At 39.3% G+C, this 22,810-nt stretch overlaps 1 protein-coding gene across 1 annotated transcript in view; it reads right to left on the bottom strand.

Moving 5' to 3' along the window:
• The window catches only part of LOC130569766 (voltage-dependent P/Q-type calcium channel subunit alpha-1A-like), a 47,117-nt gene that overhangs the window by 8,749 nt on the left and 15,558 nt on the right, over positions 1-22,810 (bottom strand). Inside the window, exons 4-5 of the mRNA XM_057359611.1 lie at positions 2,382-2,473; positions 2,126-2,278 (exon numbers count right to left, since the gene is read on the bottom strand). Coding sequence (XP_057215594.1) covers positions 2,126-2,278; positions 2,382-2,473 — 245 coding nt within the window. The remainder of the gene's footprint in view (positions 1-2,125; positions 2,279-2,381; positions 2,474-22,810) is intronic.

The raw sequence follows: 22,810 nt of genomic DNA, 5'->3' as shown, positions 1-22,810 counted from the left end.
TTGTGTCGACAGAATGGGGTTTGACTTGAGAACCTATCATCTCTGACTGACTTTGAAAAGGCCAATACAATTGGCGAATGAAATTTTCATGCCGGTCTCCACCCCCGGATATCCGGGTATAAAAGGAAGACGGCGTGCTGCATTCATTCACCTTTTTTTCTTCGGAGCCTTCGCATCTCTATGCTGATCCTCCTGCTTGAAAACTGCTGGAATCTTATGACACAGTGCAGCAGATTGTCCCTTCTCTCAGCGACTTCCCCTGGGCGTCTCGGCAGCACCAGAGGTGTTCTAAAAGAGCAAAATTCCTAAGCGTGGCATGTCCCGCTGTTCTCGTGGATGCAACACCCTCATCGAGGCGGGGGACGGACACGACGTCTGCCTCAAGTGTTCGGGTATCCAGCACGTTGAGGCGGCGTTTGTGGATACGTCCTGCCAGCACTGCGGGCGGAAGACGATCCAGACTTTGCGGTCACGGGTGGCTGTGTTCTTTATGGACCCAGCCACCACCTCGTCTGCTTCCCGTCCCGTGACAGCAGCGGCTTCAGCCCTGCCGTCCACCACGGCGAGCAGCAAGGGTGATATGGGGATTACCGTGAGCCTCAATCCGTCAGCCAATGGCTCGCGGACCGTTCACACCCCGTCTTGTTCTTCAGCCACGTATTCGGCAACAGTACGGGATGAAGGTGAGGTGTCCCTTGCAGCATTGGAGGGCGACCTTCTGGCATCTGACCCCAACGATTCTCTGGAGCTCCCTCCCCCGGGAGGTCGAGTCCAGGAAGAGACGGACGTCGAGATGTCAGCCATGCTTTCCCGGGCCACCGCGAGCGTTGGGCTGCAGTGCACTGCACTGCCTCTCCCCCAATGCTCGCGGTTGGATACTTGGTACCTCGGTTCTGGGCGTGACTTCAAGCCACGCTCGGCCTCGGTGCCATTTTTCCCGGAGGTGCATGAGGAGCTTAGTAAGACCTGGAACGCCCCCTTCTCTGCGCGCTCCCGTCAAACCTTGCGCAGTTGCGTGACGCTGAGAAAGTCCGCTTTCTCGATGCACCCGTCTTGCAAGGGGGGCTGTTCAGAGATACCGTCGAGGACTTCTCCAGTTCTCGGCAGTGAAGAAGCAGACGGAGGCGATTAGCCCCGCCATGACCCGGCCGCCTTCCTACTCAGGCAGCCCCCCAGAAGAAGACGTCAAAGAGGAGAGCACCGCCCCGTCACCAACCGCCGAAAGGAAGCGACCCTGACGGGAAGAGCCACATTCTCATTAAAGAGTTTCCTCTCTCTCTGTGGGGTTTTTTTTCGCAGCCGCTCTCACCCTCCATACGACCGTGTGTGGCAACTCGACATTGCGTCAGGGTGAGACGCGATATCGGGCATACTTCCAGCAATACTTCCACTCTCAATTCGACGGTGCGTTGAGCTGCACTATCGCCGGGCAGGTAAGTCAGCAGAGTCAATAAGTCAGTAAGTCACTCCTCCCCGGGCCCCCCACCATGGTGAGGGAGCCGCACTGCTAGCCATCGAACCACCCCCCGGGGGATCGGTGAAGCAGATCGAACCCCTAGTCCCCCCCTGTGTCGATCCGTAGGAGCCTGGCTAGTGCTTCCCAGACCGCCATGGTGGCTAGGTAGGACGATCTGTCTCGGCTATGCGATCCAATTCGACCATTGTCCAGTATGTACGCTGCGCCTCTACTTGGACTGCAAAAAAGGTGAATGAATGCAGCACACCGTCTTCCACATCGGATATCCGGGGGCGGAGACCGGCATGCAAATTTCATTCGCCAATTTCATTGGCCTTTTCAAAGTCAGTCAGAGATGATAGGTTCTCAAGTCAAACCCCATTCTGTCGACACAACGTCCCTCGTTGTTCCCCTCCATCAGGGAACAAAGGTTACAGACGTAACCGAGATGTTTTACAGTACCTTACCAATACTTTTTATTAATTTATTTAGAAAGAGTAATCATGAAGATCTGTCATGTTTCTGTCAATCCCATTAAGTGCATTGAACAGGAAGCAGGGAGAGTTTACGGGTAAATCCTAGCAGTGAGAAAGGTGGAGGAAATCTGAAATAACCGCATCATCATATGCTTTTTCTACTGTAATACACGATTTGTTGAAGTAAACATACCTGTCTCAATTTTAAAGCAAGTGTAGTGGAACTTGCCCATGTAAAACTCCACACCAATGATAGCAAACATGACAATGGCAAAGAAGAGCAGCAGACCAATCTGAAGAAGAGGAACCATCGCCTTCATTATAGACTTCAGTACGACTTGAAGACCTAGATTGACAGAGACAGAGATTTAGTTACATGTGTTGATGATAAATATTTCACTTTATCACATTAATACAAGCTGCAGTGTTCTTAACCATCAGACACGTACTTGGAATTCCTGACACCAGTTTGAGGGGTCTCAGCACTCGAACGGCCCGCAGTGTCCTCAAGTCAAACTGCGAGCCCAAGGTGGTCAAGATCCTGTAACAAACAAATCATTACATTTGTTTCTCCAGTCATAAATATTTGGTTACATCATTTGGTTGTTTCACCATGTATTGGTGAGAACAACTAACCGATATGTACGGTATGTATATTTACACTCCTTTAGAAAATGATTTTTTTTATAGTACATGTGATTTTTCTGTTTTATTCTGTTTACAAAACTATGGTTAATTTTCTAAAGGACAGGCACACACATCTCATGAGGACTTGGCTAGTCCCCCACTACGTCATAGATGAATCTACAAAAATGTACCACAGCTTCTATTCCTTTATTTTTTAATGAGAACAAGTGAACAATTTCACATCAACTTTACATTTACACTGTCTCTGTAACTGGATCACACTTCAGGTCATTGACACAAACAGAGATTATAAATAAAAGCGTTGTAACACAAGAGCAATATACGTATGTTTCATGTACACAAAATCTCTGAAGCACTGAACACGTGCCACCGACAGCCTTAAGTGTGTGTGTGCGTTCTGGGAAATCAACATAACCTAATCTAATCTAATCTAATCTAATCCCATCATCACAGTGGCAATGCTGATCTGACAGCCATTAGATGTTGCCAAGGCAATGCAGCTGCCTGGCGTTCAGCACATGAGCCTGTGCGTCCCCTCAGGAGCCCTGGAGCGGAACCAACCGCATGCTGCTCCAGTGTGCGTGTAAATATTAACAGTGTCAAAAATGGCAGTTTTTAATTGAATTTATTACTTGACACACATACTGTATCAATTCACATTTGCTGAGAAAAGTGGAAAATGTTTCTTTAAAAAAAAATCTTCAATTTAATATGCAGAGTAAACCGTTCATAAGATGATTTCACTAAAGTGTACACTGTGCTGATATGAAACATTGCACTGTTTTGAACAGCCCGACACAACAACATTTGCTCAACCAATAGAGTAACATCTGTTTGCTCATCCGATGGAAAATGAAGCAGTTCATTTTTGCAATTTTATAGTATTTGGTGACAGTATTGGTGCAGAAATAACACACTTTTCCTTTAAGGCAATTCCTTCAGGCTTGAACTCCCACAGTAAGCAAATTCCTTATAATGGGTGCATGAGGGTTTTTTAATCATATTCTTTATAATTAATCTTACTGAAATAACACCCCTCTGACACATAGCAAATACAGCACTAAATGTGACTGTAGCAGGCAAACGATACGGTCACCGTTCTTCAGTTTGGCATAGGAGCATCTTTCTTCACCAACACATGATCTGATTTACAGAAAACCTCAAAACACAAGGAAAAACATGAGGAGAAATTGAGGCTAAAGGAGACGAGAAGATGGCGGCAGGGTTGGGGTGGAGGGATCACGCGGAGGATTGTAAGAATGAGCAGATATGCCCCATTAAATATGACAGAGCTGCTTGCCGCAACTGCGCAACACCCCCGCAATCTATCTATTCTCACTACCCAAAAAACAGAAAGGAGGAAAAAGAAAAAACCACGAAAGAAAAGTTAACAGAAGTTATCAACCTTCTTTTTTAAATCCACCTTTTCCAGCAAATCTGTCTGTGTGGATACAAAAGCGCCCTCCGCTGGACAAGAGAATTACAGCCGTGAAATGTGCTCATGTAAAATTTAAAGATGAAAACAAACAGAACAGCACATCAAACAGAGAAGTAATTCACAGGCAGTACACGCCAGGGGCTGTATATTTTGACAGACAACATACAATATACGATGATGAAATATTCATCGATTATTTGATGTTTCTGACTTGTTTGGGCAACAAGTATTGTGCAAACATCCCACATATTTTTTTGTAGTTTCACACCATAAAATCCATAAGTATGAAGCAGCTATTATCAAATATATACAGGTCATGTCAAGTACATACATTTATAGTGCAAATCCACTACTAACAACAAAAAAATCTACACGATTTATAGAATTAAACTAATATTGTTTAAGGTTATGCAAATTTGAAAAGGTTTTAAAATGTGGTTAGAGAGAGAGACTACACTAGAAACACCTTATTATTGCAAATGTAGCAGGGTGGCGAGAGACTGAGAAAACTGAGAGATTTTTAATATCCTGCTCTTCAATGCTGGATATATCTCTACTCGAGGTCACTAACTCCGGCACAGAAAATATTACTAGGAAAAATATCTGCTACAGTATTGGTCATACTCTCTCATACACACACACATGCTAACACATCCTCTGAAGCACATAAACATAAACAAAGCCTGTTTTCATCCTTTCATTAAAAAACATCAAACAGTGCATCTTTACAAAAAGAGAAACTAAATGTCTATTAAATATTACAAATATAATTTGTAAAGGTAAATTCTGGGCCGCTAATCACTAAATGTAATTGTAAAAACATTTTAAGATTTTACAAACACATTTCTCAAACATTTCTCTTGCCGTAAGTTTAAGAGGTGGTCCCACCCCCAACTCATGTCATTGGATAAGCCTATACGTAGCGGTGGTAGCGGTGTCACAGAACATAGTCATATACAGGTTTTGATCGACATGGGGGTGAATAAATTACGACAGAATTTTCATTTTGGATGAACTATCCCTTTAAGCTGGAAATGAGGAAACATTGAGACAATTTTTCATAAATACTTGTACTACTGACTTAAATAGAGTACTGACTTGAAAAAAACTCAACTACACAAACTAAAAAAATGTAAATGAGCTTGGACTTGCAGTGACATAACCAGTATGGAGTCAAACCAGAACGAAGCAGTTAGGGGTTGACTGTTGGTTTGAAAGCGTGGCAGAGAAACACACAATGGTGGACTGTAAAAAATGACTGACAGCTACTGATTTTCTCCCCTCTAGGGGCGAAGGGCAGCTGACTTCTGCTGAATGAGCCGCGCTGAAGCCGGTGCTACAAACACGCGAGCGGGAATTCTCACCCTCAGCGGGGGCACTGTGCTGTAATTACTGTTACGCTCAGACACAGCAGTGCAATTGAGTTTTTCACAGGTCTCAGAAAGAGACTTATTCTTCTCAGATCATCCTGTAGTGTCTGAAGAGACCTGTCAGTCAGCCTTGGGCACAGAGTCACCTCACGGCCTCAGCAGAGCAACTGAGACCTCAAGACCGAGGATGAGTCTGAATCCTTTTTATATTGAATATGTGACAACTTTAGCTAGCCCTGATAGCAAATTGATTTGATTTGATCTGATTTCTTTTCCCTAGCTCTCTCAAATGGTAATGAATATAACAAATAAGCTATAAAAACAAACACCTACTCTGAACCTTTTTCTACAAAAAAGTTGAAAACGTGTACTTGGGAGATGAAAATTAACCTTTATAATTCATAATCTCTTAATAGTAAGTCTTACTCAGATTTGAACGCGATTAAAGCCCTGAAATTTGAACCCCAATTGAATCTGTTAATTTGGAGAAAGAAGTGCAACCACACCGGCCATCCGCTATCAATTAGTCATAGATCATTTCAGATCATTCAGTGAAGGCATCGGCTATGTCTCTCTGTATTACTCGCTACACTTCTGCTTTCTTTATTCCACATTAAGATGTCACAGCCTAACCAAAATTGCAGAGGTCAAAGTTCAACATCAGAGCTTTGATGAGATGCTGTCCTGTGGCACAAATCCCACAAGGACGGGTGTATCAGACTGCCAGCTGGGGGATGCATTGTCATGAACCGAGTGTGAATGAAGTCATCTTGCCTACCACAAGGCACCAACATCATACAGAGAGCTTTAATGGCTTACAGACAATAGACACACAAACACTTAGATACAATCACACAAACACAGCGGCCCGCCACACTGCAGCAATTACACTCATACAGAGACGCACTTGTCGCACATGCACAAACATGCACACATTAAAATGCATCGACCACAAACAACTGAAAAGGCAACAAATATTGTCTACAAACAAACAGTGCAGTACATACTGTACTGTACATATTTAAATGTATGTAAACACAAATATAGGATGCAGTTTTAAGTAAATAAATACAACTCATAGACCACTTTGTGATACTTTTTGTGCTTTTTTTTGTTATTTTTGGAGGTCAACATCTCCAGACCCCATCCACTTTCATATTATAAAAAATAGTAGCCAGAGCATTCCTTATAACATTGTCCGGTTGTGTTTTACAGAAAATACATGTTAAAACGAATGCGTCGAGTAACTTTGACACTATTCCGTGTTTCTTTTGTCTTTTTTGGAGGTCAACACATCCAATCCCCATCCACTTTCATAGTATAAAAAATAGCAGCCAGAAGCATTCCTTCAAGTTGTGTTTTACAGAATGCAACAAGCACTGTAACATACAGGTTTACAACACTGCTGAGTAAATTATAGAATGGTTATTTTTGGGTGCACTGTTTCTTTCAACACATCATTGCACTCATCCAGTCATCCTTCACTAAATGGCAGAACTGTAATATGTGCTTTCATTCTCTGCGGTCCTTTTTTAGCAAAGATAGCAATGATAGCAAAGATAGAGACATCTCGGGCACTTCAACTTCAAATGCTGCTATAATCTCCCAATTGCCATGATTGAATTGACAATCTAAAAGTTACACCATCAACCCCTCCTGTTATCTTTTCACCTTTATTGTCTGCAAAAAGCAATGGGTTTAATAAACACTGACCCTTTAAAATGTCCCCTGACTCAACTTTATCAACTGACCTAATAATAACTAAAAATAAACAAAATCTGATTTTAAATTTTTCTGGTATTCATTTTTGCATGCAAAGCCTGTTTTGCCTCTTTCATTTTGGGGGTTTTCATAGAGATAGTTCATCAATCATAATATATATTTTTTTCATCATTTACTCACCCTCTTGTCCTTTCAAAAATGTATGACTTTCTTTCTTCTGCAGAACACAAAAGAAGGTATCTTGAAGAACAACACTGGATCCCATTGACTTCCCTTGTATAGACCCAAAACCACTCAAAATAATACATTTCAAAATATCTTCTTTGGGGTGGTCCATGAAAGAAGTAAGTTATAGAGGTTTTGAACAACATGAGGGTGAATATGTTTTATGTATTAACTTTTTAATGCCATGTCCACCACAGGCCACTGATATCTGGAATATGGTACAAACCAATAGCGGTTTGAGAAACCTCTCTGCGCCAGATCTAGACAAATAGCTGGTCTTTCAAAAAGTGTCAGTTTGTACAGCACAAAGTGTCTTACAGTACAGTAGGCCCCTTGACGAAAAGCCCATTTGTGGCGAAGTAAAGCTGTGGTCCTGGGAGTGAGCATCATTATCTTATTACAGGCCCCAGTGCTCAGGTAAACAGGACAGGATGAGAGCAATTTAAAAGGATTGGCTGACCACACCATACTGGCAAAGCAACGGCCCGCTGCCGGGCACAGGAGATGAGCGGAGGAGAGAGGCGTGAAGAGGAGCTGCATGATTTTATCTGGATTGAAAAAACATGTCGGCAAGACTTCACCATGTTTTAGGGTTAGGATGTAATCCCAGGTAAATGTGAAAAATGTAAATAAAACGTAAGATTACATAATCAATTTCGGAAAGAAAATACAGAAGTGTAAATGGGGACAACCACAATTTAAAATAAAATTGAAATGTGTATAATACATTTACATTACATTACATCACGTCATTTAGCAGATGCTTTTATCCAAAGCGACTTACAAATGAGGTAGACAATAGAAGCAATTGGAACAACATAAGGACAACAAAACGCATAAGATTCTTAAAGATGGCAACAGAATCTTCTGATCTACAAATGTGGAACAGATCCAGAGAAGGTACGTGAGAGTGATTTTTTCCCTTTATGGGACGGCACTACATGACGTTGTTCGCTTGCAGAGTGCAGGGATCTGGCGGGTACATAAGTCTGTATTAGCGAGCGAAGATATGGGGTGCCGAACCAGTGGTGGTCTTGTAGGCCAAGAGCAGAGCTTTGATTTGATGTGAGCCAATGTAACATAATGAAGAGAGGAGTGACGTGCGCTCTCATCGGTTCATTGAAGACCACTCTTGCCGCTGCATGATACAGTACAAGTCTGTTTTATAATATTGTACTCTACTCAAAAATGCATTGATGCACACGCTCAGACTCCGAACTGGACTGGCACACACACACACGCAACGTTACTATCACTCCTTTATCTAAATGGAGTTCCTGAGTACTCTTACATAGAGAGAAATATATGTATATATCCACAAGAGTAATAGCGTTAGGGGCTGTGGTGGGGGGAAGAATAAGAAAAAGTAAGCAAAATGGAAAGCAGGCAGAAATGAAAACGAGATCTTTTCATGCTTGCTGATGTGCCACTGATGCATCATGGGTAATTGTGCATGCACAGTTGGACAGCAAAAGCATGCCGAGTGTAAACTGCACCCATCTCAATCTATCACAGAAGTCTGCAAATGTCCACTTGTTAGAGAAACAATTTGCATTGCTAACCAAAATGTCTGTGAAGGTCTTCTGGCTCCAGTATGCTAATAATGAAAATAATATGACTGGGATATTGCTCAAGTGTGTACAACATAGCGAAAAAAGGCTCAATTAATAATACTGTAATAAGCAAAACAAATAAATGAATAAATAACACATGCAAATATTTGGTTAAACAGTCCGTTTTGAATATGACTACTTTTGCATACTTTCTAGTCATAATTTAGTTTATTTCAATTCACCAAGCATGTTCTGATGCATTAAAGGATTGCCTCGCCACTAAAGAATCATGTGATGCTGACCTAGAAACTGTAAGATTTAGTAGAAACCAGCACAAGTACTGCATACTGCTGCCTACATAGGCCGCTCACTAAGACTGAAACAGAGCCAATTAAAGACACATATGGCAGACGGATATTTACATGCACTTTAACACAACCTCTTCACTGTAATGTGAAATGAAACATTCAGTCACTAGAAAGGGCCACACAAACATAAACCGGATCCGGCAAGCATCTGTTCAATTACACACCAAGCCTCAAAGTGCCTGAAAGAGGACCCACCAATCAGCCCAGAAATCCAGCCCGGATGTGTCTCCCCAGCTGTGCTCCTCAAAGCTGTTTTCATTTGGAGCTCAATTTGTCAGAACGCTTAAAAAGGACCACTGAATCATCCAAGAACAGGCAATTCTACAGAAAATATTCAGATGGAAATGTATGTCGAAATCAAAACACATCTTCTATAAAAAATGATCGTCTATATCTATAGACCCTTTTGCAAGACGTACAGAGCACTTATACCCTCCCTTTTAAAAACGGAAACAGAAAGTGCTTCTGGACCAGTGTTGTTAACGTCTTGGAAAATGGTCTATATATTTTATGTGTGTGCATAAAATCCTCTCTCTAAATGTGCATGTCCCACCCATCTAACATAACAAAATCCATGCCCTTCTATACACCAAAACGTTATGTTTTAACAGGAAACATAAAATGTGAGAAAAATTCTGGAATGAAATATAGAGGCAAGACAAAAAGAAGGCAGCTATACGGTGTGAGGACTAAAGTTCATGGCTGAGAGCGCGAAGACACTTGGAAACAAATAGACCCTCATTCAGCGAGACAAGAATATCTCATTATTTGGACTGGCGAGGCAGCTGGGTCCTCTCCTTCGAATCCATTCAGTGAAGTAATACAAGACAAAAAAACAATTTCCTTAAGCTGTAGTTGTGGTTGTTTCGTTCTTAACTTATGTCCTCATGTTTTCGCAAAACAAAAGTACCTTAAAAAGGCCAATACGGGATATGGGGGCGAGCAAAGGATGATTTAGTACTTTCAATTTAAAACCAATAACCTACATATTGACTGGTGACCTGTGACACGAATCTTTTCCAAATCACACTATCCCAAAGGAACACTATGCAAATAAGGAACGAGTCGTAAAATTAAGTCCATATTGCTGCATAAGCCTTGCCAAGAAATCCCAGCATGTTTTACCCTGATAAACCAGACAAAACAAAAGCAAAAATCCTTCATATTTTAAGAAATAACTCTTACTGTAAGCCTAGTAAGGTTTTACAACTAGTTATAATCCTTACGCCCACAAAACACTAAATAAATAAACTCTGCATCCATTATTTAATACACACAGCCTACCGTGTAAAAAAGGCCCAACACGATCTCATTTTGAGAATGCCAAAAGCCGCTCAGATAAAGTCTACATTTCATTTCCTGTGCCACAGGTCACAACGAACATGGAAGCCAGACATATGACTCACTCCATCTTCCTGTCAAAGAATTGATCTCTTTCCTCAGTCGAGCACACAGGTGAACACTACACGTGAACAGGGCCGGCAGAATAACACTGAAGTGTCATATTGGTATATTTTTTATCCGTTTAACTGCCTTCCTAAGACACAGAATCTTTGCAAGCAATCTTTGCAACACATCATTAAAATCGAAGAATTTACAGCTTTCCTTGACACAGCGTAAACTTGGGAGCCTTTAGTAAACAGATTTTCATGTTTTATCGCACAACCAAGACATGAAACATCACTAATGATCCATATGTGATGACTACACTTGGCACTAAAATGAAGAGGAGCTCATTTGCAGAATTTGCTAAAAGCAAAAACTGTTGCTATCATAACAAATGACACAGTCAGAATGTTTAAAACATTATAAAAACATCTTTGCACTGCATGCATTTTTTTCTATACCTCAATAGTTTCCCTTACAGAAACAGTAGCGAGGTTATTTTAAACCTACATGCTTTATGGAAGCTTGAATCTTTGAGTTTCTATCTCGCTTCAGTGAACCTCTGCGTCTCGTTCAGGTCTCAGGTCAATGAAGCATCGACTGCTGAGACACCCCGGGGCGGTACGTTTGAGAAAACATCTTTAAGCTTAATGACAATAATTATTCTATGAAGTGGACGGATCATTATTTATTTACCATGATGTAGGAACGGACGGTTTGGCAGCTGATGGATCTCTTTTTGACGTTCTCCGCTCAAGGAAGGGGCGTAATGGGATGAGCTGCGCTGGCAGGATGAGGAATTAGATGCAGTTTGATTCAACTTCGATTGCACTTTGAGACCTCATTGTTCATGAGAAGTGGGTCTGACGGCTTAGCGTTTAAGTGCGCTATCAATTCCCGGTAGAACCGCTACAAATTTCACCTACACTTTAGTTATTTTATAAATTCCAAGTGTAACTAGATGGGACATTTAACAATTTTGTCTAATGATAAAGTAATTAACTTTTGGGTTGACCCTGTAAATTGTGTTGACATTCCATTTAGCCTCAGCTTTATTTCAAGCTCTCATTTAACACACACGAAATATTTTTAAGGCTAGTTTTCCAGCCTGACTAAGCTCTTCTCCCATCCTCACCAGCTACAAAGTGCTCAAAAAACTAGCAATACAGGTTAACCTAACCAGCTTGTGATGTTTAATAATATTTTTTTTTTAATGAAATCTTGACAGTGACAGTGTATAGCTCAAGTGATTTTATTATAATGCTCATTTTTATATTCTACTGCATTACAGTATAATATACTGCATCTAAGTACTTGATATCTACTGATTTTTTGAACAAATAAAACAATACTAAATTATTTTGTTATCTCTTTTTTGGCATTAAAAAATATTTTTCAAAATAAGAGTGCAGTGAGGCGGAGAGAGCGTTTGTAACTAGAGATGCACCGATATATCGGCCAATAATCTGAGTTGATAAAAGCAATTTTTCACACAATAGGCCGATAGTTTAAAAGCAGTTGATGATCAGGACCGATACATCCTGTCAATCAAAAGAGAACAGGAAAATGCAATGAATTTGTGAAAATGTTAAGATGCATCACTAGTTTGATGTTCAATATTAATTGAACATCATTATAAGAATGAATAACATTCAGAAAGTTAAGAAATACAAATCTAATCCGAAGAACTGCTGAATTATTTTCAATATTATCATATGTGGAAAAATGAACACGGTATCAATAATTGTGTTTTTGTATCACGGTTATTGACAATACCAATATATTGTGACACCCCTACTTTAACTCATCAACATAAGTAAATAAAATTCAACTTATTTAGCAACTCACAGCAACTCAAAATTTAAAAAGTCATAAAAAAACAACTTTTTTACGCTGTATTTTACATACATGTTCTCTATAAAAAATTAATTGTGGGTACTAAAATATAATAAAAGTCAAGAGGTCAGCCGTTGTACATTAGGGAATGAGTTTTTTCATGTGGTAATCTCATGTCCCAGATGGTGTTTATTACCACAGGAAAACAAAAGAAGCTGTCAGCATACAATGGTTGACGATTGCTTTTCCAAACTGAGGTATGCTTTAATTCATTTATTTTATGTAATATTTAGTGGTGTCCCACTATACCGATCTTGACAATAACTGTGAAACTAAAAACCATGATTATCGATATTGTATTAATTCTAAGTATATGATAATACTGTGAATTATTCAGTACCTGTTTAAATTTTTGCCTAAAAAGCCAAAATGGTTACATTTGTGCATTTGGTGGATGCTTTTATCCAAAGCCACTTACACTGCATTATACTACACACACACACTCTCTCTCCTTCCCTACATTTTTATTGTGAGTGTATTCATAGGCTGAAAAAGAGAACGCACAAAATAAACAAAATAAACAAGGATTTTACTGATAGAATTATTTATTCCTTAACAAAATAATTTCAGTAAATATCATGATTAATTCATTATCATTCTTCTGCCCACGATACTCGTATGGTTAAAATCGGACATGGTGACAGTCTGACATTGCACAGTAATATTTCACCTGGTCCTCTTGATCTGGGTCAACCGCGTTGCCAGTTTCACACTGTTCCACTGCGTCTGTGATCAGGCACGGCTGGCCATTCAACAATCAAACAGACAAGTAACACCAGCAGGTTTCAAATCCCAGTGGGATTCTGACACAATTTCTTTCTGTAAACTCATTCGTCAAGAGTGAATTGACGTTTTCACGGTCAGATAAGAAAGTGGTTTTCACCTCATTGTTACAGTTACTGCAGGTAGCACGCGGGTAAACCGAACACATCTTCAATCATCAAAGCAGACGCTAGTTTTAATGGCTTAAAGCTGCAGTAAATGAGGTAGAAAAACACCACTTGGAAAGCTGTGCTGCCAGCCGAACAATTCCAATCCAACTGGTCTGCTGTCTGTCGTCTAGCCCTCCAATTACAAAGACCGCTCCTTTAACAAACACACACTATCATAAACACAACTGCAGTTAACCTCTACACTATCTTTGTCATGCACAGAAACACATCTGCATACGTTTACTCTTTCACATCACCAACAGAGCCGTTGTCAGGGACAACCGTTGACACTGACCCCTGTCATGGGGGTCCATCATAAAAATGTTGTAAGGGTCCCTATGAACTTCGACCACAACATGGGCAAAAAAAATGTTTTGTAATCGTCAGGCAAGAATTGTCCTTCTTCAGTATTACTTATTGTACTTTTAATTCATGCATTAGTGAGGAGAGTTATTCAGATTCTTAAAGGGATAGTTCACCCAAAAACAATTTCTCACCTTTGAGTTGTTCCAAACCTGTATACATTTTTTTGATCAGATGAACAGAGAAAGATATTTGGAACGATGCTTATAACAAAACAGTTCTTGGACCCCATTGACTACCATAGTAGGAAAAATGACTTTATAATTTAAAGAATTAAAGAATGTAGGATAGCAAACAGTTCTATGGCCATTTTGACTATACCATTGTCATTTTTCAAACTATGGTAGTCCAAGAACTGTTTGGTTACAAGCATTCGTCCAAATATCTTTCCTTGTGTTCAACCAAACAAAGACATTTGTACAGGTTTGGAACAACTTGAGAGTAATTCATGACAGAATTTTCATTTTTGGGTGAACTGTCCCTTTAAAGTGAAGTAATATAAAAATAATATTGTTTCAAACCTAAAAAAATATTAAAAATGGAAAGTTTCAGTCTTGATTATGACTGGTCAACATATGTTGAAACTATTTTGTGTATTTACAGCTGTACATGTTTGAACTGCTTATAATTCTGTATAGGAAACCACTAAATCTACTAAACATGATGTAATTGAATCTAAATCTGAATCTAAATCTAATACACATTAAAATCATACCTGTACAGTGTTTGATATGATTATGTGGCTAGTTCTTTTTGACACTCGTTCATCTTTATCCAGCTCATAGTCTAAATCTGTGTGTGCCTCTATTCTCAGGAAGAACTGGACCTGAAAGAACTCATCATCTCTGGCCAAAGGCACTTAATGTAAGTGGGTCAACCCCTTTCAATGATCTTGGACGTGCTCTATTGATCCCGATCCCAATCCAAACTCCAAACTCCAAAAAGGAGCTCTGAGATCAGCAGCGAGGACAAAAACACCATGCCACTAATGTCTCCACAACATTACATCTTCAATTTACCTTGTAAAACCTATAAATAACAGAAAATTGATTATAATAATTGAGAAAAACATATCATTAACAATCAGTTTATTGTCCGTGGTAAAAGACAGCCGGAGGGATATGCATTTTTGCATTACATTACAGCTGCACCACTGAGCTGTCTTTTAAAAGCCCCCGAGATCCCCCACAAAAAAATACAAACCCAGAATCAAGAGACTAGATTTGAGAAAGATTTGTTTATGAGAAAATACTCAAGCAGACTAAATTGCAAATTATACCTTGAGGAGTTTCATTTATTTACATAAGTGCATGTGGTGGATTAAAGATTTTAATTACTTTCACAGGGACGGAGATGAGACAGTACAAACAGAGCTTTACACGAGATGAAGAACATCTCCAACAGAGAAGTTACAAAGAAGCAGTCACATAAAAAGAGGCTCAAGAAACAAGGAAACCTGACAGTTCCTGGTAAGATACGGGTGACAGGCTAAAGGCTGATCACAATCCACTAAGTTTCAGTAAAAACAAGGTAAAACAGAAGGAAAATGAGTGTCAGTCACGCACACGCTTGGGAAGATGGATGTGAGAGCCGAAGAGTGACAGCACACTGATTTCTATGAAATGCGCCCTCGGACCTTCAGAAAAAAATGTATGTACCCCGCTGCGTGTCTGGATGTAGGAAAAGTGGGAAAAGAGCCTTGATTGCCGTTTAATGGCTTGGGAAATAGGTATGAACATAGGGTCTAAAATTAAAGCGTTTTGGAGCTTTATACAAATGCCATGCCAAGTATTAATACGGTATACTGTGATTGTGACTCCCTAAATTAAATCAAACAGAATTGCATGGTGCATGATGATTTTCATACTTAACGTTTAGTCAGGGGCGTGTTTACCACTTTGGGGGCCCTAAGCAAAGTCAAGACACATTGCCTAACATTTTTGTTTGAATTGCACAGCAGTATTGAGTACATGGAATTAATGAGACGTATATACATACAAATATAACCACATAACAGCACAAAATTCTCTACAGTTTGTTATAAGAATAAACCTTCTTGGTTTTGGGATGAAAAAGTGTCCTTTGTTTTATTCAGAATAATACAGAATGCTTTTAGCTACAGTATAAGAAAGTAAAAGGTGCAAGATTCTTCTTTTCATGCTTCTTTTCATAGCATTGTTTTGCTATATTCGTAAAATTAGTATTAGATTTATTTTCCTTTCTTTCGTTTTTTAGCACCGCTTTGATACGTGCGCTTCATTACGTGTATCTGAGTGTCTAAATCAAGCGTCAAATGATTTTACCGCTTGTAGCCACTAGGGGGCCCACAAGCTTGCGGGGCCCTACGCATTTGCGTGGTTTGCGCAACTCCGTTTAGTGTTTGTGTTGCACAGTTGACAGTGGCTGCAGATTAATCATGTTTTGGAGATTTGTCACAGTGAAAGTGTGCATGTGTGTTTGCATACGTTTGTGTGTGCATTGCGTGTGAGTGAGTGATAGTGAAACGTAAACCACACTGGAAAAAAGCCACTCTTTGTCACCATAGAAACAAGAAGGCAACAGGACAATGACTCCATCAGGCTTACTGGAGCACAGCAGCACTGAGAAAACAGGGGAAAAACGGGTGGGGTGAGAGGAAGACAAGAGCAAGAGAGGTGAATCATGTGAGAAAGAAAATTGCATGGAAATCGCCATGTGGTTTCTACAGTAGCCATAAACGGACAAACTGCTCTCCAGAACGCGTTTCATAAATACGTTATCTCCTTCGGCAAAGAAGCGAAAATCTTCGTCCTGTGAGAGCCGCCGTAGTTCTTCAAAAGGGAGGGGTGGAGTGCGCCGTTGGTTGCAATTCGCAAACTCATCGCTAGATGCCGCTAAATTTCATTCGCTGGACCTTTAAAAGAGCATTTCGAGTACTACTAAACATGTTGTTACAGTACTGTAAGTCATAACGTTTAATTCATATAACTGCAGTCTCATGCTGTATCATGTTAAATAAGTTTTATGTAAAACTAGTGGTATGCACCAAACTCAACATCAATGGGACACAGATCCTAGAAGAGTGCTTTGAAAGGACAGGTAAAATGAGAGACCCTTGAAAATATAGAGCCATAGAGCATTATGGGGTTTTTATTTAGATCTGAGCTGGCGCTAACATTTAAAAGTAAGATGAAGAGAAGGAAGGAATTGCTGCCTGAGACAAAATAACAAAGAGAGAGGGAGAGAGAGAGAGAGAGAGAGAGAGAGAGAGAGAGAGAGAGAGAGAGAGAGAGAGAGAGAAAGAGAGCATTAAGTATTGGTCATGCAGCAACATCAGTGTTCTTTAGCGGTCCATGTAAGTGATTTTCTGAAAAGCCAGTGGGTGTTTAATATCTCGCTTTTTTTTAGACAATGCTAATGGTTTAAAGATTTCTGTTAAATGAAAGTAGTGTATGCATTAACAGCATCAATGTAATTGAAAGCTCTTTTACTAAACCCACTGAATGTTTCCTACGGAGAAAAGTCATTAATGCGTTTTGTTAAAGGGGTCAGAGAAAATTTTCCAGAGGTCCACTTACAGCGACAGTTCACAAAAGGATGAAAATACAGCAATCTTTTTAAATAATAAAAACAATACACTTATGTCATCAAAACCTGCAGGACTTTCCTTCTTCTGCAAACCTCAAAACGAAAAAATATGAAGATTTGCTCTTTTCCACGCAATTACAATGAATGTGGATTGAGACCTTTAAACCAAAAAATGACTTTGGCATGAACTTAAAATGGAACAATCCTATTTTTATGCAATATTGAAGTGTTTTTTATAAGTGACTTATCTGTGCACTTCATTATCTTTCATCAAAAACGTCCCCCTGCCCCCTCGAAACGACTTCTCATCACTTCCTGTCACGAGGGCGGAGATTTCTTCATGGGAGGGTGCCGATGGTGAGTCCTGTGAGGAATAATCCTCCACGATTGACTGCAAACTCGTATTCAAATCTGCCTCCATTTTGTTAGCAATGCCCATCTTCCAACGCTCCAATCAGTTATTTCAGAAATCATGCCCCGCCCTACGTTCTCTCTCAGCTGTTTTCCTCGGATATACGATACGAAAAAGAATACGATCGTTACTTTAAGAGTTTAACAAATATATTTTACGTGAAAAAAACATTCTAAAACAGTGTATTGAAAAGCGTCTGTTTTCATCTTTTGGCCAAACAAAAACAAACCATGTTCCTTAAACATAATGTGAAACGTCTTAAGAATATGATGGCCTGTTAAACCCCGTAAAGGCCGTTATCCTCATGTCTCACGGCACAATCGCCACAAGTTTATATTAATCAGGTCTTGGGTTTTTCCCTTCAGTCATTCTACACACAGCATGAAGGAACACTGCTAAATCAATTGCCATGGCGACTAAAAGGCCTCCCGATGCTCTGAGCCCTGTCTCAAAAAATGGCATGATAATGAGAGCGGTTCATCATATGAGTCACTCGCTGTACCTGAGTGAGCTGCGCATGAAGCCGGTTGACCAAAAATGACACTTAACACATTATTTAAGTGAGTACATTAGCTTTATAAGTGTTCTGCAGACCACTATGGGCAACAGAACATTTACGCATTTTTGTCTTTAAATACAGCAAAAAATATGAAAACAGGTATCCACAAGTGGATCGCTTCCATTTTCACTTCTAGTTCTCCTGAGTGCATCCCTGTTCACATCATCAGATCTCAAGTGTGTTCACGAGAGACCATCCACAGAACACCACTGCCGGTCCAAAATCTAGCCATCTGCCTCATTGCCATAGGTAGCTTAGCATTCAAATGCATTCTGGGATTGGCTCTATAGAAATGACATGCAATGATCCAAAACGAATGGAGGCATCAAAGATGGCGGCGTGATTAAATCGAGCACCAAGTAGAACTGCTTTAAAATGTTGCCTAATGGACAGCTCGGTAGGATTTGGATGGATGTAAATCAAGCCTCACTATGACTATTATTACATGAGTAAACGAGAGCATGCTAACAGAGAAACTAATGTCATGTGGGCGAATAATGAACCATGACCTACAACAACTAATTTGCCTATTAGTCTAACTGTTAGCATGCTGTGACAATGATGGCAGCGTATAATCAGGCCAAGCAGATTCATGTTCACATTTGTACGAATCAGGATTACGAAAAGTCTTATCCATGAATTAAAAAAGGTGTAATAGAGTATAATGAAACACAGCTATGAAAAATATGTTACATTTATTATAAGATATTAGATTATACATATATATTATATAAAAATATACTAGTATTAATAAATAAATATGTTCGATTTAAAGCGACGTTTCACACTAAAAAGGCAACTCTTTCATCATTTACTCATGCTAATGTCATTCCAAACCTGTACGACTGACTTTCTTCTGCTGAACACAAAAGAAGATATTTTGAAGAACGTTGGTCACCAAACATCATTGGCCCTCATTGACTTCCCTTGTATGAACACAAAACCACTGAGACACTTCTCAAAATATCTTCTTTTGCGTTACACAGAAGAGTCGCATATAGGTTTTGAATGAAATGAGGGTGAATAAATGATGACAAACATTTTGCGTGAACTGTTCCTTTAAAAACCAACAAAGAAAAAAAATCTAAAACTAAAAGAAAAAAGTCTCCTCAGAAAATCCTTATCTGACAGGTGTGAAGGACAAAGTCCTTCTTGGCTTCTATTCATTTTCTGAGCATGGTACTATCATGAATGTTACTATCTGTCAGAAATGCTGACCGGCTCTTCAAACAGACGTGACAGGAAACAACGTGAGCACCACTGTATAAATGCCCCTGCGGAAGGTCAGCCAAGAGTCTGATCTGTTCTGTTATACAGTAACAGCATAAAGGCTCACGTGCACCTACCACACAGTGTTCCTAGTTCACCAACAAACCAATCACTAAACTCGGATACATCTAGTGCCCTAATAACTGGACCTAATAAAAGGTCCAGTATGCCACAAATAAAATTGGTTTTGTTTAAATTCCTCTCTCACTGCGTCCGGGCCTGTAGCCAGTCTGCAAATGACATTAAAGTGCTTTGTGACAACGTGCATTGTCTCTGGCACACAGAAGATGAAACGCTACTAAATTAAACAATTTTTAAAGCCGTTACGAAAGAGCTTTGAAATCAGCCGTAACAATTCATCCAACCTGACACATCCTAAAAATACCATGGCACATTTTTAAACGCTGAAAAGAGAAGTGTACGTTGAACGTGACGCACAAGCTTATCCATTTATGTAAATAAGCGTTTTATATAATTTAGCTCATACAGGAGTGTGCCAGCAATCTTAACCAGCCATGAACTTAACAGAGCTCTGAATCCAAATCATTTATCTGTAAGACTCCATTTCACATTTCTTTAAACTGTAATACTGTATTATTAAGTTATTTGCTATTTTGTGAAATAATTCAGCAATATAATAAATATATATTAATAGTAAAAAATGTATAATAGTATTATTAATATAAAAAATAATAATAATAACAATACATAAATAAATAAATAAACAATAATTATTACTATATTATTTTTGTTATTATTAATACATTGATTTATAAGACTAATGTGTACATGTAGTCCTCTGTTACTTAGAATTTCAATAAGAGTAACCAGTAACTGGAAATATATTATAATGAATTATTAATAGGTTTCTTATCAGGCATTTGTGTGCAAATGAGAAAAGTGCACATTTTAGACATTCTGCCTGCTCTGTCAATCTGCAAACTTTGGTCTGTTTATCTCATTTTAAAAACCTATGAACAACAACACACGCAGCAGGCAGCAAAGACGGCAGGCGGGCAGACAGAGGCAGATTGTTTTCTGCTTGTGTATTGACTCACAGACTGATAAGCAGAGAGTGGCAGAGTGCTTCCTTTGAAGACTCGCACAAACAGACTTCAGAGAGAGAATATAAGGCTTTGTGAAGCAATTTTCTTTTACTATATTCTATATACAGTAATCCTCTCTTACATAGAGAAACTCTTCCAGATGACCAAAGTAACTCTACAGCCATTCTACAATGACATGGATTACTAAATCCTTTTGGGATTTTCCGTAAATCACAGCAAAGAGTCTTGGGAATTATTAGAGACATTGGTAAGCTACAGTATGTTTGGAATAGAATGGTAAAATACAGTACACACTGAAAACTACCCTACCATTTTATTTCAATAGTGGATGAAACAGTATGCACTATGAAACAAACATTTTACAAAACAGTATGCTAGTTGTCATCTTAATCCGTGGACATTTAATCTAGTGATTTGCTTTTTTCATTTTAAAATGTGTGAATTAAAATACGTTATAGCTGTCAAAACATAAAAATGCAGATATTTTCTTTATGTGGATTGAAGTCAAATGAAGTCAAACTAACATTACTCATGAAACCGAACCTGGCTTAAATTATAAATTTAGGGCTGTCAAACGATTAATCACGATTAATCGCATCCAGAATAAAAGTTTTTGTTTACATAATACATGTCTGTGTACTGTGCATATTAATTTTGTATTTATTAACACAAAAACATAAACATACATGTATATATATTTAGGAAATATTTAGATATTTAGATTATATTTACCAATAATTGAAATTATAAATAAACGTTTATAAAAAAAATATTGTCTATTTTTCTTAAATATATGCATGTACGTGTATGTTTTTATTAATTAAAAATTAATATGCACACTACACAGACATATATCATGTAAACACAAACTTTTATTCTGGATGCGATTAATCACGATTAATCGTTTGACAGCCCTAATTATTATATAAATTTACCACGGTAAATCATTGTTTTTTTAACCAAAAAGTAACCGATTACAGCTTTAAAATCAGACTTGATTTTACTTCTAGTTGGAGGATCAGGTCGAGCTCATTGCGTTCTGCACTGCAGTGCAGTATTCCATTTTTGGCAAATGTAGTAGGTCATCTGTGTATTTCATGCATATGATTTGCATACTGCACACAGTATACATACTGCATACTGCAGAAACAGCCTATTAATCTGAATCTAATCAATCACCTTGTAATTAAATGATCACATGACAACGACAACCTTTTCATAACCAATAAGCTAACCAGGTAGCACATAATTCATGTTTCTGTCCACATTGGGAGGTTATTATACATCTTGAATTATGTACATTCAAATTCTGTGCCGATACTTTATGGTGCCTATATTTACTAACTGTGCCTGTTGAGAAGGTATCCCGATATGACCACAAAATGGCAAACAACCATAAGCATCACCGCAGAGTCCAGATGACGATAATCACAGAATCGATAAAAACAACAGAAGTGGTGAATTGCTGTTCTATCCATTACCGTTAAAGGCAATATGGCTTAAAAGCACTTGTTGTTTGCCGAGCATCATCGAATTGACTATTGAGACGCTCCTGCGTTTGATGTATAATGTGTCACCTGTTATACGGGTCACCCCTGCCTGAACCCTCCCTTCAAGTGTACTTCAAAAGGTCTGCTTTATGGACACAGAGACCAATGGGGGGTGAGGGGGGGGACGGTTGGGCACGGTCATGTCAAGCGCAAAGGTGACCCCCTCCCTATGGGAGCTACCATACACAGCACAGGTCTGTTAAGATGCCGACGAAAATGCCATGATCTCTTCTACAAAGTGCCGGCCTTTCTCCTCTCAAACTAACACACACAGACACACAATAGAATTTTCAGCCCCGACAACAAACACTAACAATGTCACCATTGCCGTAGCCACACTGTGTATTAAACACCGCAGGATCTATGACAGGTGTGCAGCCAGACAACTAATTCTGTGATAATCATTTGATATTTAATAGAATCAACATAAAAATGAGAAATGACTGTGCACCTGTGCCAGCTGCCACACGCTCGGCTGTCAGACGCTGACGCGGGCGTCTGTTGACCCTCTCTGTTGACATAGTAGATATAAATCTTCATGTAGAATTCATGT

This window comes from Triplophysa rosa, linkage group LG19, assembly GCF_024868665.1.
Source record: "Triplophysa rosa linkage group LG19, Trosa_1v2, whole genome shotgun sequence".
In the NCBI taxonomy this organism is placed as follows: domain Eukaryota; kingdom Metazoa; phylum Chordata; class Actinopteri; order Cypriniformes; family Nemacheilidae; genus Triplophysa; species Triplophysa rosa.
Note: the sequence above shows the minus strand (reverse complement) of the source record. Positions and strands in the feature narration are given on the sequence as shown.